General features: G+C 43.9%; 1 protein-coding gene and 1 long non-coding RNA gene across 4 annotated transcripts in view; both read left to right on the top strand.

Moving 5' to 3' along the window:
* Positions 1 to 19,876, top strand: part of LOC310729170 — a 226,618-nt gene that overhangs the window by 39,601 nt on the left and 167,141 nt on the right. The gene's annotated exons all lie outside the window — the stretch shown is intronic.
* ctnna1 (catenin (cadherin-associated protein), alpha 1) overlaps positions 1 to 19,876 on the top strand; it is a 98,783-nt gene that overhangs the window by 17,687 nt on the left and 61,220 nt on the right. For both annotated transcript variants that reach the window (XM_083546972.1, XM_083546973.1), the window contains exons 6-7: positions 2,734 to 3,003; positions 11,057 to 11,260. In XM_083546972.1, coding sequence (XP_083403098.1) covers positions 2,734 to 3,003; positions 11,057 to 11,260 — 474 coding nt within the window. The remainder of the gene's footprint in view (positions 1 to 2,733; positions 3,004 to 11,056; positions 11,261 to 19,876) is intronic.

The following is a 19,876-nucleotide window of genomic DNA, read 5'->3' as shown; positions in this document are numbered from 1 at the left end:
GAACCGCGCTCAGGGCACCCCGAGTGTCACGGCCCATTACGCCGAATCCAGTCGGCTGTAGTCGGCGCTCGTGCTCCTCTTTAATCAATTTAACACGTGGATCCAGAGTGCTAATTACTAATGCTAATCATTTCACCGTTCTAACATCCAGTGAAACGGCCACACGCCGGATCCTTATTGGTTCTCCTCTGGGGTGGAACACGGTGTAGTCGGGTCTGGAATTGACCCGGTCAGCACATTGCATGCTGCAGAATCGATTCATTTAGCAACACAATGGGGGTGTGTTCAGCTTGTTGGAATTAGTTTTTATGCTATTTGGGATACAAATTAATAATTTTTTTTGATAAAAAGAAATAAACATGAAATTGGAATATTAATTTTTTTTTTTACTACTAATAAAACCAGCGATATTTCCAAAAGCAAGATTAATGCTATAGCTATCAGTCACATCACAATCAATAATAATGACATTGGCATCGTAATAGTAGTCCTGTATTTTATATACTAATTTAATATAATAAATGACAAGACTAAAATCAATACTATTTCTACTAATTAGTGGTTGTAGTAGAACTGGACTAAATACTTGTATTATACACTATTAATGCCAATAGAAAAAGCTTATAATGACCAGGACAATGTAATAAATAATACTAATATTTTTAAAAAGCCTAGCAAGACTTTCAAATATTAAATATCTAATAAAATAAATCAATAACACAATAGTACTGGTGATGATGATGATAAATTATGCATATAGTAAAAATAAACAATATTCCTGCTACTGCAAATAAATAAATCTGAAATACTACAGTACTAATAATTACATTTTAATAGCAGAGTATTTATTTGTATAGCTTTCAAATTGTGGTCAAATGTTTGTGGACACCTGAGCATAAGTGGTTTAATTATTTTTTTTTTTTATAAATTGCTGTTATAACCTCCTCTCTTCTGGGAGGATCTTCCACTAGACTTGATAAATTATATAGAAAATTCCTATAAAATTGTGTGCTTTATGGTAACAGAAGAACCACAACACATGTCTGAAATGCATCACTATTATAGATGCACTCTATAATCTGGGAACTTTTTCTCGGGACGTCACATAAACATGTTCAGGGTGAGAAACGGCCGAGTCGGCGTTTATATACCGAGAGCTTCCTGTTTTCGGTGTTATTAAATACCATTGAACCGAACGTTCTGTAGCACCACGGCTCATTTACTCACAACGTGTGATGGACTGCATTTCCGTTTCGATATTTTTGGCGACAGCGTTGCAAGAACGGTGGGAAAATAACACACGCTCTCAATCTTTTTACGAAAACCCAGGACTGAGTATAGTTTCATTGCATTTTAATGCGACATCATTTCACATGGTTTACCCTCCAAGCAGTTTTGGAAGGATTCATAAACAGAAGCAGGTAGTGATGAGTTCTGATCCGTCTACACGGCATCACGTTCAGCGGTCCGGTCTCGTGTCATCTGCCACGCTGAGTCTTCGTCTTATTATTTTAGAGAAGAAAGAGGAACAGAAAGTGCAGCATGCCGTCATACGCTTATGGCCCGACGATGTGAAGCTTTTGAGAGAAAGTAACCTTTAATGTAGGTCAGAGGCAGGGAGCTCCATCAAAATCCAAACGCATGCTGTTCGCATGGCAAGCATGTGCCGCCCAGGTCACGCCGACTCTTCCTTCTCCATTAGGCACAAAAACACGAGCAGGCGTCAGGGGGTGTGTTTTTATTTTTATTATTTTTTTGGTGTATGAATGGAGAAGGGTGAAATGGTAGGAACTACTCATTACTCATGAAGAGGCAGACTCATGCTGATCTACCTGCTGCCTTTGAATTACACAAAATGTTAGTCAAGTAAAAAATTTCTCTTCCTCTGCCTGGATCTCACCGTTTATGGCCAAATGGATATTTTTAGTTCGTACCCTCGTGTTCTTTAACATCCTCCCTGTCGGAGTCTCCATGAGGCAAAGAGAACCTCTGTGCTCACAATGATGGATTTCAAATCCTAGCAGTACCAAGCTGTCAGTGTTGGGTCCTGAAACCTCACCGGATAAGATACTTGTCGCTCTTGGTAAGGGTTTGTGTCTGCGTTTATGACATTCATCAGACGCCCTTATCCAGAGTAGGGTCGCAACATTCCGGGAATTCTCAAGCCTGGAAACTTTCCATGGGGATTAACATAACATGGGGGAATTAATGTGAATAATCTGGAAATCTAAATGTAGTTGAAGGGGGGATAAAAAACCTGTATGGCTACTGAGGCCACGTCCCCCTACGTTCACTGCGCGTCCCTCAATCACACCACATGCAGGTACACAGTAAGGGTTAAAGTCAAAGTATTCACTTCAATTACACGTGACTGTTTAAAACGGCCATGTGCCGTGTTGTAAGCGATTGTGCAACAAAATTGTTAGCAATTTAATTTAATCAGAAATGTCATAAAAAAAAGTTTAACTTTGCTTGAACACCAGCTCATGACTCAAGTGAGTGTTTGTGTGTTCGATACAGTTTATATAAAGATTCCCATAAATTCCTGGTAAGTTTCCAACTTATCCAAAATTCTCCAGATGAAGTTCCCATTGATATTTTCCACCCCTTTGCAACCCTTCTCCAGATTGACCTTTTATCTCCTTTATACACCTGAGCAGCTATGGGGTTAAGGGCCACGCAGTTCAGACTAATAACAGTCGTGACATTAACCCTGATCTTCACGCCGTGCAGGAGCTGAAGGACGTGCAGCACAAGGAGCAGATGGCAGCGGCTCGCGGCGTGCTGCAGAGAAACGTCCCCCTGCTGTACACGGCGTCCCGCGCCTGCCTGCAGCACCCGGACGTAGCCGCCTACAAGGCCAACCGCGAGCTGATCTACAAGCAGCTGCAGCAGGCCGTCTCGGGAATCTCCAACACGGCGCAGGGCGTCAGCACCGACGACTCCAGCCTGGGCCAGCACACCGGACCTGGGGAGCTCGCTGGGGCCCTCAACAACTTCGATGTGAGTGGTTATCAGACAGACACACACACACCATGTATTTACACCATTATAAGGATTCATGAGTCTATATCCATTTGGTATTTTAAATACCTGCACCTGACTTGCGTCAATTCGAGACCCGTCGCCACGGCAGCCTATTAATCTCCTCGAAATCACTCCTTTATTTTTTGTGGAGAGTGCAGCAGCGAGCGAGCTGTTTCACGTGTTTACAGACCACGTGTTAATTTTTGCGCTAATTAGGCGGCTCATCTCCCTTCTCTACGCATGGAGATAATCCACCGCTCTGACTGGATTTTCATGTTTATCTCATAATTGCTTTTTTTTTTGTTTTAAAGCAAACAATGTGTGATTGAGGAACGATTGCTGAGATCTTTGGAACAGTATGAGCAGATGGACCAAATCTTGGATGGAAATGTTGTTTTTTTTTATAAATTTTTCTAATTGCTACTGAGGAACAGTACGAGTGGAGAAAATGGGTTTAGTGACGATCAACAGAATGTTTTTCTGAGAGTTTAATGTAACAAATTAGTTTATCGAAGTCGCTTGGAGACTCGTATTGGGGGCGTGGGCTCTGTTTTGAAGGCGAACGTTTGTGGACACCCGTGCATAAGATTTTTTTTTGTACATCCCATGTTTGTTTTTGAACATCCCATCCCCCATTTCCTGTTATAATAACCTCCATCCTTCTGGAAAGATGTTCCACTAGATTTTGTGGAGTCATTCAGCCACCAGGGTGTTAAAGTCAGGTGCTGATGTAGGTGAGGTGTGGAGGCCTGAGGGCCTAAAGATTTATCCCAGTACAGTGTTTCTGCAGGGTCTGAAAAAGTCCCTTGGAAACAACACATGGGGCTCGGTGAAGGCCGGCTGCCAACAACGCATGTGTGTGTGTTTTGATGTTGCGATATCGGTTTTAAATCTCATGCTTTCTGCTTTTAAAAAAAAATCTCGAAGTTTGACTTGGTGAAACCTGCAGAAACCCTGGTATAAAGGAAGATCTTCCAACCCATTCCTTTCACTCTGCGTGGAGCTGGCTTTGTGCACAGTGGTGTCATGCTGGATCAGGGTTGGGCCTCCTAGTTCGAATAAAGGAAGAATTAAATGCTCCATCGAAAGACAATTGTGTGCATCCAACATTGTGGTTACAGTTTGCAGAAGAATCACATACAGCTGGTTCCCCTATACTTCAATACTTTATCTACCCTGAATATATACACACACGTGTGTGTGTGTGTGTGTGTGTGTGTGTGTGTGTGTATATATATATATATATATATATATATATATATATATCTCCTATATTGTATTAATGTCTTCAGGTGTCATGATATAAATATATCTGCCATCTCTCCCAGCCCCAGTCTCACTGCCTCCCTATTTATATCTGAGCTGGTAGTTTGTGTGCACCGGTTGTATTGTAGAGCAGCAGAAGCTCTCCATGGTCCTGAGAGAGAAATTAGATACACCTCCATCTGTGACTAGTGTACTCCTAACGCTCTTCAGGCCTTATCTGTGTCAGTCTCGAAGCACCCGATGTCTGAACACCAGGAATACTTCATCACTGCTTACTGCATCTATTCAACGCGTCCTGATTTACTGCGCCCTTCTTCTTCTTCTTCTCCCTCTTCCAGTTATTATTCTTCAATGATTAGCGCAGGCTTTACAGAGATAAGCCCAGCTCCAACAGCCTGCCTAATCTGTTACATCCCTAATTAGTTCTCGTCCGTTAGCGAGCAGTATCTCTGACGGAGGATGGATGAAGCCTTTCCGTCGAGACAAATGAGGCTCTTAATTGGGAGAGCGAAGCGCGAGCCGGTTCGAGCCGGCCGAGTTCGCCGCCAGACCCGCGGGTTCTCCGGTGTCTCGAGTGCTCTCTGGAGTGTGGACACATTTGCAAATCAAATTCCCCTTTCCAGCCATGGATGGAGGGAAATATGAGAGCTAATATGAAGGGCTTATCTTTTCTCTCGCTGCATATTGGATCCCGGCAGATGTGTGCCAGGCCAATTAGCATTGAGGGGATGTGAAGTCGGAGCTCCTGAAAAAGAGAGGGAGGAAAAAAGTTTGCTTCATTTCAACAAACAATCTTTCAGATATACATACATTTAGAGCACAATTAAAAATCAGTCCCCTTCTTCAGGGCAGGGACAGGGATGATATGGCAGCCCTGGTGCAGAGAGGCTGCCACTCAATCAGTAATCCAGAGGTCCCCTCTCTCCCCCAATATACAGGTTTTACTACAGATATTCGGTGGTAAGATTCACAGATGTGCATCGGCATAAATGTAAACGATGTGATGCATCGATTTAAAAAGTGTCCATCAAATACAAGTTGGCATTTTTATCACACTTTTTTTTTTTTCCACATTAAAAAAAAAAATAATAATATATAAATATTTGCACCTGCAGAACCAAAGAGATTTATTTATGTAAAATTAATAGATTTTCTTTTTATTATTTATATTTGGAAAGCGATCAATAATTTGCCGCAGCTGCTACGTGAATACGTACGCTACTATAAGCGCGTCCCGAAAGTCTCATAGGATACAGATCAACGTGGCAGAGGTAGAGCCGCATCTTTTTTCTTTTTTTGCATTAAAAAGGCATGTTTGTAGAAGAATCCTGCGTTAGAAGTCAGTAAAATATATGATTTGCTGTCTGTCTGAAGCAAAGAAATGAAAGCCTATAGATACACAGTGTCTTACAATATCAATATTCATATAACGGACGTGATGAGCTCGAATTACTGTCTTTTTCCTGTAGTGGAACGTTGGTGCTAAAAGTGGAGACTCCTTATTTCACTTTTGTTACCTTCACTTTATTTAATAATTTTTTCCGTGTTGGTGACGAGGCTTTGATTATAAGAGCGTCTCCGAGCGGCAGACTGTGCAAAACGTCTGGCGAGAGGCAAAAAAAACCAACAACGAGCCGTTACTATAGAAACGAGAAGGCATCTGAGCGAGCGATTTAAATATGAAGCTGTGATCTGTGGCGTACCGCGATTTAACACAAGATGTTAGTCATGCAGGTGCAAACCACATGAGTCATTTCTCGTTCCGTTCCTTCCTCTCCTTCACTCGTCTCCGACTCGGCTTCAGGGGCCTGCAGCTTGTTTGCTTTTGTCTCCCCGTCATTCAAACGTTCTCTCGCGCCTTCTTTCCCTTTTTACACCGCAATTATCCCCAACGCCCCACAACAAAAGAAAGTGGTGTGCTCTCTCTCTCTCGCTCTCTCTCTCTTTCTTTTTTTTTTTGTCATCGGTTTCGAAGGCTCTGACTGTTTCGGTTGTCACAGGATTAATCACCCGTGTGTGTGGCGTCTGTTTTGGACCTCGTTCTCGCTGTCAGGCGGCACTCCCTGGACCCCCTACACACACACGCGCGCACAAAAAAAAAATTCCCCGTCTCCAATCCCCAAATCTCTGCCTCGCAAAATAGTCACGGCCTGGTTTGAGACACCAGTCTGCTCTGAACGCAGGGGTTATTTAGCCACTGACCTGAGACAGGAGACCATCTCCCCATTCACCAGGTTTCTCCTCGTGACTCTCAGCATCTCCGCGGGATACGAGACGTGAACGTCTGACTGCAGAACAGTAAAAACGTGGTTTAATGATGGCGATACGGCCGAACAGTGACGGCGCTTGACGCTCTGAGCGACGTATATGAGATGTAGAGATGCTGTCAGGTTGGACGCGTCTCCTCCCCCTCCTCCTGAGATGCCGTACTCTCGCCAGCGGTCTCGGAGGTATTCGCCTTTTTCTGTGTGTTCTGGCGTTTCAGGAGAGTTTCTCTCGTCACTCACTCGCTCGTTAGGAATAAACCTGGTTCAGTTCATCTTTATTTAAATCTCCAAAGGCATTTTGGTCGCATCACATAACAGCTGCGATCCAATACAAACACCCGATTTCCTCCTCAGAGGTATTTACATTTCAACGTCATTTATTTCATCTCAATTTTAAAATAAAATCTTTAACTTTGTCCCAAAACAGCTTCACAGAAATACACACTGTTTATCTATCTGTACACTTCAGTTCAGAGTGTGGGTGTGGCTCTGATGGCAGTCCTGCTTCACTGTAACTGGTGAGAATTCATGCAGTTGTTTATAGTTATGCTTCAACAAAGTGAAGTGCGATTCTACCGACGGCTTCCATCGAGTCAAAAAAGCTCCTCCTGCTCGTGTTGATGCTGAGTAAACCTTCCTGCGCTCTGGCAGGATTTTGTGATTGAAATGGGCCATAAAGTCCGTAAAATGGTCGATTCCTCGATCAGCGCTTGAAGTAGCGAACTGGAGAGGAGATTCAACCAGATTTATTTCCCAAAGTGACTTTGCAGTTCAGGACCTCTATCGCCCCCTGTTGGTGACCTAAGCTTGTCACTATTTATTTGGTTCGACGAGTTTGTGTTTGTCGCAACAAAAAATGGGATCGTACAGAGCAGGTTTCCTCCAGCTTTGCCTTTAAATGACTTTCCGTTAATGCGCTGTGCATTGTTCCAGAAGTCTGGACAATAGGGCGAGGAAGCGTGTTCTGATCGGTGGAAACTGATGAAAATCTATGAACCTGCGCGCGTGTGTGCGTGTGTGTGTGTGTATAAGTAGGTCTCCCCAAAAAAAGTGTCATTGAAGGAAATGATGGCTGTCTCAGGCCCTGACCATCTCCCGCTTCCAGTGTAATTTGAGGACCAGGAGGTTTGTGTGTATGGTGATGAATCTTCAGTCATTTCCTGCCTTTATTCTGCGTATAAAAGATACATTCCTGACTAGCAGCATCTCACTAACTGTACACGAGGAGAGCGGCGCGATGTCACCATCCTGATCGATATTTCTTTCTTTTTCTTACTGTAGTGTTCTCTCTCTCTCTCTCTCTCTCTCTCTCTCTCTCTCTCTCTCTCTCTCTCCTGATTTAGTCACCTTTTTTGTCCTCCTTTTTTCCTCCACCTCCACCCCCCTCCCCTCGTTTTGTCTTTGTCTCTTTCCTATTGTCTGTATTCGTGTCTGTCTTTCTTTCCTTCTCTCTGTCTGTCTATTTCCCCCTCTGTTTTTCTCTTCTTCTCTTGCTGGCTCTTCCCTGTTCAGCTCCACTTCTTCTTTCACCTTAATCTGATCACCAGGTCTGATCCTAATATTGCAGATGCTACAAACACGATATGGAGCAGAGTGGAAGTGTTTTATAATTGAGAAGTTTGATCAGAAAACAGCACTCATGCAGGATGATCATTTACTTTACAGTTCTATTAGTTTTAATAAAAGAAATAAAATCTATAGGCATTAGAAATATGGTACACGGTTCTCAATCTGGTTTCAGCGCTCACTCGGATTTCTGCACTCGGGTCACCAAGACTTGATTAGAGGAGCGCTAATTATCCTCTTTGTGTGTGTGAGAGAGAGAGAGAGAGAGAGAGAGAGGTGGGGGGAGGAAGTGAGTGAATGGAGATGATGATTGCGGTGAAACCTTCCAGAGATCTGCTCCACCCACTGCATTCCTGTAACCAACACACACTCATTTGCTGTGTGTGTGTGTGTGTGTGTGTGTGTGTGTGTGTGTGTGTGTGTGTGTGTGTGTGAGCGCTTCTCTTCTGACCACAGTTAGAATTGAACGTTGATTCACCGCCGCTGTATGATTCAGTGTGAGATTCAGGAACAGTCAGTTCAGAGCTGTGAGACCCCCCCCCCTCTCTCTCTCTCTCTCTCTCTCTCTCCCCCCCCCCTCTTTCTTTTTCAACCTGTCTCTTTCCCTATTGTCCCTCTTTTTCTGTCTTATTCAATTGCACGGTTTCTCTTACCGTCTCTCTTTCACTGTTCATCTCTCTTACCCTCTCTCTCTTTTTCTTCAGCATCCTGTCAGTGTGTCTTTCAGTTTCCACCATCTTTGTCCTTCTCATACTGTCCTCCTCTACCACTCCTTTCCTCCTTCTGTCTTCTTTCATCTCTCTCTCTCTCATTTTATTTATTTGATCTTTATTTCCAAACAGTGTCCTTTTGCCTTTTCTCAACTTTTTTTATTACTCCTTTTTCCCCCTTCATGTTTGTTACCCCTTCCCACCCCAATGTAAGTTTGTGTCTATATCTTTCTCTGCACTGCTCCACTTCTCTCATTTGTTGTCTCGGTTTGGTTAAGAACAGTCACAGATATCGAGTCCGTCCCTCTTCCTCTCCCTCCTCCTTCCTGCCGGTTGTTTTGCTCGTATTTACCTCCAGGAGTTTATCAGTCTGATCCACTTTCTACACCTGTCAGTTTATGGAGGAGTGATTTAAAGACCAGACCAGACCTGAACCTCGTCCTGCAGCCGAGCGCCGAACAAAACCTCTCGTGATGCTCGTGAAGAGAAAGCGAACACAAAGGCAGAAAAGCGACGTGCTCATCAGACACGTTCAGCATCCTCACTCGCTTACAGCTGCTCCAGAAAATCTCTGAAGAGGGGTGTGTGTGTGTGTGTTGATGAAGAGACAGGCTCTCTGTGTGCACTTATTGACACCCAAAGGTCCTTGAAAAGTCATTGAGTGGGACGTGTGAGAACACACACACACACACACACACACACACACACACACACACACACACACACACACACGCGTTGAGCAGGGGCTTGATTTCTCAGAGCTATCTTGCCAGATGGCAAAGTGTGTGTATATGTTTGTGTGTGCATGAGAACGATAGAATATCAGGAGGGGAGTGTGTATCTGTAATTTCCTGGTGACCATGCAGAAACACACACACACACTTTCCACCTCGCTTCTCAATGCCTAATTTCCAGCCGAAACAACTTTGCGAGTGAGTCACCGATAGGAAGCCTTGTTGCCATGGCAACACCGGCTGTACGCTCGCTCTTTTTTCCCCCTCCTCTAAAGGTGATGGCTCTACTGCTGCCTTGCTGCTAATACAGAAGCAAAAAGCGGAAGTTTCTTCTTCAGAATCGTTGATCGTTTTGTTTATAAAATCGGCGTCAACCAAATTAGTAGTAAACAGTGGGAAAGTGGGCGGGGCTACATGAATTTATATTACTATATGGCACATTTTTCCTCTGTAGTGATTTTTAATTGGTCACTGGGTTTTTTTCCCCACGTTATGAGGTGAAACCAGGGAGATCTCTAGTCGTCTCAGATCCTGCAAACTGAGTTATTTAGTCTCTAATGCTCGGTCAGTACATGTTTTTTCTCCTCAACCCCAGTCGTGCCCTCTGCGTTGTAAAAATAAACCAATGTTTACGAAGCAGCTTTGATGGCGAACGGAACTGAAAATGCCATGCGCCAGGACGGGAAACGAACGAGACGAACGGAAACGAACCTCCAGCTCTTTACGGGTCGGCGCGAACGCAGGTTGTCAGAGTTATGACAGAGATGCGTAACGATGACGCCGTCGTAACGCGGCAATCTCGTAAGTCCAGACCGCCGTCTCAAAGAACGCTGATCAGTATGGGCTTACAGCGTGCTGAAATTTATTACTTTAACCCATTTACACGGCATATTGTATAAACTATACAGTACATACATACGAGGTGGTGTTAAAGTTTCAGACGAGAGAGAAAGTACTACGTTCCACATGATTACCTTCAAAATAGATCAGGATCAAGGCTAGTTTTTACACAGGAGACGTTTATATACAGTTTATCCACACACACACACACACATACTGTCTTTCTCATGCTGTTATTCTGCCTATTTCTCTTATCCCTCTCTTTATTTGTCTGTGAATCTCTCTCTCTCTCTCTCTCTCTCTCCTTCTTTCATTCTGTCTTTCTCTCGTTGTCCCCTTTTAATTCTTTCTTTCTCTTGCTTTTATTTTGGCTTTCTTTTACTTACACACACACACACACTTTCTCTCTCGCGCTCTCTCTTCCTCCTCTGTCCTTCTGCCAATGGGCTTATTGACCATTATCAAGTTGTTTATTAAGAGTAGACGCTGGAGTTCCTGGTGCTCAGGTGATCATTGTGTTTTCAGCGCTGCAACATTTTGTGTAACGAAAAGAAGACTAACCATTCCAACCGATTATCTGTTTCTCTTTCGCTCCGATTCGGGAATCTCTCACGTTTACTAAACTCTCACTTCTTCCCCTCTACAGAAGCAGATCATCGTGGACCCCCTGAACTTCAGCGAGGAGCGCTTCCGTCCATCCCTGGAGGAGCGCCTGGAGAGCATCATCAGCGGCGCCGCGCTCATGGCCGACTCGTCCTGCACGCGTGACGACCGACGCGAGCGCATCGTGGCAGAGTGCAACTCCGTGCGCCAGGCGCTGCAGGACCTGCTGTCCGAGTACATGGGCAACGTAAGTCCACTCCTCCTTTCACTGCGGTTCATATAAAACCCTTTCTTTAGGCCACGTGGCGACTGTTAAACAGGTTTCATTCTAAACATTCACGCCGTCTCATTCTCTGTGTGTTCAGGTCGATATTTATGGCTCACGCAAGCATAAACTTTTCATCACGGCTCGTAACGACGCGGCGTTTTCAACGAGCTCGTAAAAACGTCCGTGCTGCGTAGCATAGGGGTGTAACATAACGTTTTACTCTGATTTCTGGAGGAAAAGAAGCACTTTTAGTGTGATATTGATTAACTATAAAAATTCTATAAATATACACATTTTTCTTTCGACCGGCTCTGGAGATGACAGAAAGCGTGTTTGGATCGTACTTACCGGTAACCGATTAATCAACCGGTGATACGATTAAAGTGGAAACTGAATAAAAAAAACTCAATGTAAAATAGTACTGAACTTGATAAAAATAAGATCTAAATACTTCATCATGAAAACGTGCTAAATTTAAATGCATGTGAACATTTCCTCCATCACCCCAGGAGGCGTTTCCTTACGCCGTCCCGCCCCTCGCCGGTCCCCCGTGTCCTCTAATTGATCTGTTATACACGAATTGAATAATAAACTCGGTCATGTGGACATGTTCCGACGCCACATGACGGAATCTGCTGTCTCCCGCATGCAGTCACAGGGACGCTCTCGCTCTCAACATCGATCCTTCTCGACACGTGGACGAGCGGCACGCCGTTTTAACCCACCGGCGCTGGCAGGCTCCGATAAAACACGTGCTGGGGCCGTGTCTCTGTCTGTCTGCATCTGCCAGTCTTGGGATATAGTGTGTGTGAGAGAGACGAGAGAGAGACGAGACAGCTGTGCTCCTTGGCTCTGCTCCCCACCGCAGCAGCAGCGCCGCTCTGACACATCCCAGATGGTTTATTGCAGGTTGCGTGCCGCTCCAAACCTGTACCCTACGCTCCCGTCTCTGCCCCAGTCATTACTGTACCGCTTTTAGCTCGAGACACGGACGCCAAGAAACCGTCCGGCCCACCGTCAGGAAGCTTTATTTGTATTTTATTTTTCATCAGGGATTATATTTGATTTATTCAAAGCGATTAAACTGCAACTTTGGTTTGTAGTATTGGTCAGAAGGGACGTGATGAATCCTGTACTTCACATCCCTCAAAACAGTGTTGGAATTTTTATCCTTCAAATATGAAAATGAGGGAAAACTTCAACAAAAGTTAAATAATTACTTAGGCTTATTCTTTTTTTGTGAATAGTAACGATTGTTGCTGGTAATTTGTATTTATTTATTAATAAATATTTGAACTGATGAGGTTTAAGCTGCCTGCTTTGGCTTTTTTTTTTTTTTTTTTTTTTTTTTTTTTTTTTTTAAATGGAGAAAACCATCACCAAATCATTGGGTTTCCGGTTGCGTTCTCTTTACAAATGGATGAACAATTAATTGCTGTTGGTGCGTCCCGTCGATGCGAATGACTGGCGTCATCACAGTCACGTTCGTTCTTCATATGTGGAGAAATGCAAACGATGTTCGTGTCCCACAAGGATTGTCCTTCTGCTTCAGCTGTGTGGAGCTGGTGTTTCCCTGCCGTTTTCCCCCATAGTCAGTCAATTTCCTTTTTTTTTTTTTTTTTTTTACAATCCATAATGCAAAACCATGAAAAACCCAATAAAGCTTTGATCTTTTTAACTAATACCACTGAGCCGCTGCTCTGTACCGTGAGGGCCATGCAGCTCTATGGACTGTGGATGATTTAATAGTGCTTTGTGTATCTCTACAAAGTCTAATAGAACTTGCAGGGCAGTGACTAATGATAGAATCTTATAGAAGCAGAAAGGAAATTCATCTGTGCTGAATGATCATGGAGAGGAGTCGAGTGTAGGATCTCCCCTCACACTCTCTCGGGGGCGTAAGAGTGCTTAGGACTTTTTTATTTCTTATTTAAAGACCGTAGGGTTTTATGGTATTTGCTGCTACACTGATTTGATACTTATTTCTTTTTTATTTATTAATATAATAACTGACCTATTGGTTCTCTGCTCGGTTCAATGACTGATCCACTGTCTTGATCCACTGACTGATCTGTTGTCTGACTGATCCAATAATTGGCGTATTGACTGGCTGATCCACTGACTGAATATCGGGAGGTGGTTGCTCTGTGAATGAGGCATTGGACTTTGGATCAGAACAAGTTTTAATTTATAATCCAAGCTGCCACTCCTGGGCCCTTGAGCAAGGCCCTTAACCCTCCTCTGAATGTCTGTCTGATCCACTGACTAACTGATAAACAATCTGAATGTCTGTCTGACTGACCCATGGTATGATCCACTGACAATCTGAATGTCTGACTGACCCATGGTATGATCCACTGTCTGTCTGAACCACTGACAATCTGAATGTCTGACTGACCCGTGGTATGATCCACTGTCTGTCTGAACCACTGACAATCTGAATGTCTGACTGACCCATGGTATGATCCACTGTCTGTCTGATCCACTGACAATCTGAATGTCTGACTGATCCATGGTATGATCCACTGTCTGTCTGATCCACTGACAATCTGAATGTCTGACTGATCCATGATATGATCCACTGTCTGTCTGATCCACTGACGATCTGAATGTCTGACTGACCCATGGTATGATCCACTGTCTGTCTGATCCACTGACAATCTGAATTTCTGACTGACCCGTGGTATGATCCACTGTCTGTCTGATCCACTGACAATCTGAATGTCTGACTGATCCATGATATGATCCACTGTCTGTCTGATCCACTGACAATCTGAATGTCTGACTGATCCATGATATGATCCACTGTCTGTCTGAACCACTGGCAATCTGAATGTCTGACTGATCCGTGATCTGATTCTGATCCGCTGACCGATAAACAATCTGAATGTCTGACTGATCTGCCTGTTTTCTGATTGACCTCCTTATTTATCCACCCTGACGTTTTCACAGCTCGTGTTATTCAGCGTGCTTATTTTATTTTTTTTCGCACAGTCACAGTTAATTTGGTGCAGCATTACGCTCAGTGTTTATGTTTACCGTTAGCGTGTAGCCCTGAGGTTAAATCTGAAACGGATAATAAGCCTAGCGCAGTGAGAATAGACCACACGCATGTAACCAAAACGCAAATACCGCATTAAACCACACATTTATTGTAACCACAGGCTTCAGTCTACAGCTCGGCTGTAGACTGAAGAACATCTGCTTGAGCGTTAGAATATTTCTATGCGTTTATCAGAGATTTGTTTTCTCTCTCTCTAAAAAAAAAAAAAAAAAAAAAAAAAAACCATGGATATGCACCTCACAGTGGGCGGGGGGTATCTCCATGCTTTGAGGGGTCACTGGCCAATCTTGTTAGCTATAATGAAGCTGTCTTTCCCAGTACACTGTTATTCACACATGAAGAAAGTCAGGCACTCTGGACATTTTTTTTTTTCTTTCTGCTGTATATGTATGATGGAGAGAGAAGTCATTTAGAGTAAGAGCTTCATTGCACATGCAGTACACATTTTCTTTTTCCCCCTGTTACTTAATGACACCCCTGCGGAATAAATTGGGTCACTTGTAAAAAGATGTCAGATTAAAGTTTAAGACGGTCTCATGGAGGGGGAGAATCTGTGGTCACAGCACCCAGAACGGCCCCGGTGACCAAGAGGAAGCTGCGAGCGTGCCGCGGGTTGTCGTGTCACCCGCCAGAGGGACCTGATGCAAGATGAAGTTTCACAAATGGGGGGTGGCAGAAACTGTTGTGCCCAGGGTGGGCTCATGTGACCTGGATTTTAGAGAACTTTTTTCCTAAACATGTGTTTTTGCTATATATTACTGTTCGAATACACTCACTGTATTACAGTTGTGCATCTCGATAATGAATGGAATGAGGGTCTATATCTGGGTCTGGTGTATGTTTATCGTCACGTCTCTTCTTCTTCTCCACATGATTACTAATTTTCCCGAATCACACCACCGCTAACAGATCAGAACAAGGCCTTTAGACCTCATCTTTACAAACTAGCACGAACGCAACTTTATAGGACGCATGCTCAGGAGATCAGACGCCCGGCCAATAGAGTTTTGTGCGACTATACGTGCCAAGGAACGGATCCACTCGAGCTGATCTTAATGGTGATGTCTGTCTGACGTTTGCTGAGCGACAACAAGATACGAGGTGAAGAACCTTTTGGATGGTTAAGGTGGTGAAAGTTATTATCCCAGCATAATGAAGGCTAAGAAGTGTTGTAATAAAACAGAGGGCTGGTGTGGTGGCATCAGTAGGGGGTTTATATGAATGTCTATTTGTGTTTCCATCCATCCAATAAGTCTCCATTTCCTGTTAAGATCCTCCACTCTTCTGGGAAGATGTTCCACTAGAATTTAGAGTGTGCTTGTGGAGATTTGTGAATTTTCATTCATCCATAAGGGTGGTGATAGTCAGGAATTAATCTGAGTTAAGCAGCCCTCAGCTTTTACATTCATCTCGAAGGTGTTGAATAGGCTTGAGGTCAGGGCTCTCTAGCAGAAGATCTTTCACGCCATCCCGTGTAAAGCAGATCTTCATGGCTGCTGGCTTTGTGCACAAGGGTGCGTTAGAACAGGTTTTGGGTCTTCAAGTTCAAATAAAGCGGTTGTTTTGAGCCTTACGAAGGATTAGACCTTTTTGAGATTGAGACTCCCATGTCACGGAGTTGCTACTCTGAGGCTTTAGTTATGGAAGGAATCGGTTTTCCAGTCACTTTGAAAGAGGACGAGTTTAAACCTCGTCACCACTTTATTGAAGAAACGGCAATAACGTCTAAACGATCGTCTCAGCAGCTTGTTCGGAGCAGAAACACGGCGCAGGCCAAAACTACTTTCCAAACTTTTTAAATATAGCCATTTCAGTCACTTGTGCTTTTTTTATTTTCTTATTTATTTTTTTTATTTGGGCAAGAATAAAAGAAAAAAAAAAGGAAAAGCAAGAAAGACGAGGCGTTCGCTAAGAATCCTAATAGCCTTCATTTGCCCGAGTCTCGTCCAGGCACGGCACGTTACTCAAGCGCAGGCTCCAGCTGGCTGGGAAGCAGCAGGTAATTAATCAGTGGATCGGTACTGGGGCTCGGTGTTGTTTCACAGAGATGTCCTGTCCGATCGTCAGCAGAATCCGAACCTCCGTATACCCAACAAGCTTCCGTTCAAGCTCTGTTCTGGTGCAGGATCTGTCCAATTACAGCTGTCAAAACAAATCTTGGTGATTAGCTACAGTGATTTTATCACGGGGAAGGTTGGGCTTAGGCGTCTCGATAAAGTGAAGGCAAAACCGATACGAGAATTTAATTATTCACACTTACAGTAATTCAAAGATTCATCTTTGGCAGAAAAATGTGGAATTATGGACCAGACCTTTTCAGTTTGGCACATTGATAGTTTCCGGTGGTCCACTCGCATGTTTTGCGTATTTATATGGATTTATATAGATGACACCCGGTAGGCGTAAACCGATTCCTCATAACAATTTACGGCACGTAAATCTGTATAAATTAAACAGACTGGTACGATGCTCGGTCCAGAAGATCTCAAAATCAGTAGGATAATTTCAGTGACTTGGTTCTTTGAATCTTGTTCATCAAAATGAGTCACGTGACAAAAAGAGGATTGACTCGGACCTGAGAGTTGAGTCGAGAGGTGAACTACTCTTTGAGATGACTCGTTCTTCTGAGTCGCATTGAGGAGTCATTTAAAATGAACGAATCATTGAGACGACTCGTTCTTTCGAATCACGTCACAAGTAGTCTGAGTGATTTCTTCTTTTTGAACGATTCTCAGTCGCATTAAAGAGTCGTTCATAATGAACTAATCGTTCTCGAACGGCTCCTCACTATTCGATAGTTGAACCAGGCTCCTCATATCTGACGCCACCCCTAATTATAACCACTAGATTTATGGCTCGGCCAATCAGATTTTTTGAGCTGATAAAATTATATATATAAGCTTTTACACTATTCTCAAATGATTCTCATTACCACTGAACCCCAATCCTACGCTTCAGTCACACCTAACTGAATTTTTATCGTCGTGTTGTAATTTCCACGTCGATTCTCTCGCTTTTATTAATAATTCATTTCAAAAACGTGCGACCTCGGGATCCTAACGCGATCAGACGCGTTAAAACCACTGACATTTACATTCCTTCCACTCGAAGGCTGACATCTGCACCTGCCGTTTCCCCACACGTGCCTCTGACATCCCGACGTTCACGATACCCCGGTTCCTTTCCCCCTCCAGCCAAAACATGCCACACGCGCTCAGACGTCACCTGCCGACGTGGAGATCCTGCAGGACAAAAAAAAAAACGGTCTTTTTTTCTGTGTCGCTTTTTGTTTGTTCTTTGGTGGAAGAGATTTTATTCGGTTAACTATATACGTAAACGTTCGCACACGTGGCTGTGTCTTTTGAACATCTCCATACGCTGTTATAACACACCTCCACACCCTCGCGCACACTTTCCTTCCTGCTCGTGTCGTCTCCTACAATTGGCGCTCTGCTCTGGGTTCAAAGGCGGCGTCCCGCAGTGCACAGAGCCTCTTTCACGCCGACCTGCTACGTGCTCACGTGTGTGTGTGTGTGTGTGTGTGTGTGTGTGTGTGTGTGTGTGTGTGTGTGTGTATCTCAGTCATTTAACCGGATACATCTACCACAGTTCACAATGAAATGAGACAACGTTCCTCCAGAACTTTCACAACTATGCACACCAGACTGTGAACTGTGGCTCATCAGAGGCCTAACATCTCAACCACTGAGCTTACCCTCTCTCTCTCGCTCTCGAGAGAGGGATACTATAGATAGATAGATAGAATGGTTAAGATGTTGGGCATCTGATAAGGTCGTGAGTTTAAATCCCATCACCTCCAGACTGAGATCTTATTTTTTGTATTTATTAGAAGTCTGAGAGTATCAGGTCCATCAGGTAGGCGTTTGTACCACATGTGGAACAGTCGCTATGTGAATACATGATGCTGCGCCCTGACCTTCAGACGATTCCATCGATTCCTGGTGAATATGGCGGTTTGAGGGAATCCTGTGCATTTCAAAAACAGAGGGGGAAAAAAAAATCCAGGGTTTATGATGGTTATAGTTTTTGAGTTGTCTGAGGACTCACTATCGCTCGACTGTGTGTTTTCATTTCACCGGTGAGAAACGCTCTTCTGATGCGTGTTAAATAAAGAGTGATGGCCATGTTCGGTACGGATGTTCCAGCTGAGAGTGGGTTTATATCCATTCAGTGGGTAATTCTTCTGGATGTCTTATTGCAGCGAATGTCTCCTCGAATCTCCCTGCGTGCGGTGAATAGATTGGACCTTTTGGGGGGTTTTTGTTTGTTTTTTTCCCCCTGTTTTGTCTCGCTCTTACACAGAACGATAAGGTGAACCGCGTCATGCCACGTTTACATCTTTATTCAGCTGCTTCAGAGAATTCTTTTTTTTTATTTTATCCAAGTTTAATCGAGGAGTAAACGGGCGACGCCCAGTTCTCCCAGCATGCTTTGTGTGCCGAGTGATGTTTGTTGAGTTTTTACAACAAATCAACACTACAGAGCTCTCGCTCTCCGTCTCCCTCTCTTCCTGTCTGTCTGTGTTTCTCCTTGTCTGTCTCTCTATCCCTCTGTCCCCCCCCCCTTTCTTTCACTCTTTCCCATCTGTTTTGCTGTCTCCCCATGTCTCTCTCTGCAGCAATGTGCAGTATCGTTCCTACAATTTAATCATCTAAACTGGAAAAGACAATTTCAAGAAAGCTATAATTCTCCAGGGAAACTATGAATGCTGTATGAATGATGTTTTTAGTCTGAGCACAGGGTCAGCCATGATACTGAAGCACTTGCAGTTAAGGGCCTCGCTCCAGGGCCCCCAAAGAGTTGCAGCTTGGCAATTCCAGTGCTCGAGTCCACCCGACCTTCTGATCAGCAGCCCAGAGCCTTAACCCACTGAGCTCCTACTTACCAGATGGTCCATCTCTTGTTTAAAAAGAATTATTTTCTTGTCATTAGAGAAAATAAAAAGAGAGAATTTGAGAGAACTCTGTATTGGAGCACTTAATGCTGACGCTGGAGACTCCTTTATATAAACGCTCTGAAAAATCATTAATGAAATGCCCCCTTTTTCCCCCCCTGACATCCGTTTGTGTGAAAACTCTACCATCCAAAATCCTGCTTACATGTGTTCCTATAGAAACATTGTACATTTTAATATACACCTGGGATTTCAATCCGTCACTTTCCGACCAATCTGAAAGAAGTGTGTGTGTGTGTGTGTGTTATTTTCTCATCTTGTTTGCGAGGTTGTCTGCTGTACTGTAACAGAGTTAATCACATCCCTCATCACGGCGAGACGTCTCGTCTCTCGAACGCGGTCTTAGCACAAGATTCTTCAGCTGACCTTGAAGGGAGACGCAGAGACACTAACTAAGCTCTTTATTTACGCAGACTAACGTCTTCACTTCGCTGTGCCCCCAGTTCAGGAATTAAATGGTAAAAAGGCAGAATTGTCGTCCAAGGTCGCAGTGCTCTTCCTCCAACATCTGTAAAGTCGAGATGTTCGCTCTCATCGTTACCGCAGGCACGGACGT

The sequence above is a fragment of the Silurus aristotelis genome, assembly GCF_946808225.1.
Source record: "Silurus aristotelis genome assembly, chromosome: 7".
NCBI classification, from domain to species: Eukaryota; Metazoa; Chordata; class Actinopteri; order Siluriformes; family Siluridae; genus Silurus; species Silurus aristotelis.
The sequence above is the reverse complement of the archived record's forward strand: the minus strand, read 5'-3'. Positions and strand labels throughout refer to the sequence as shown.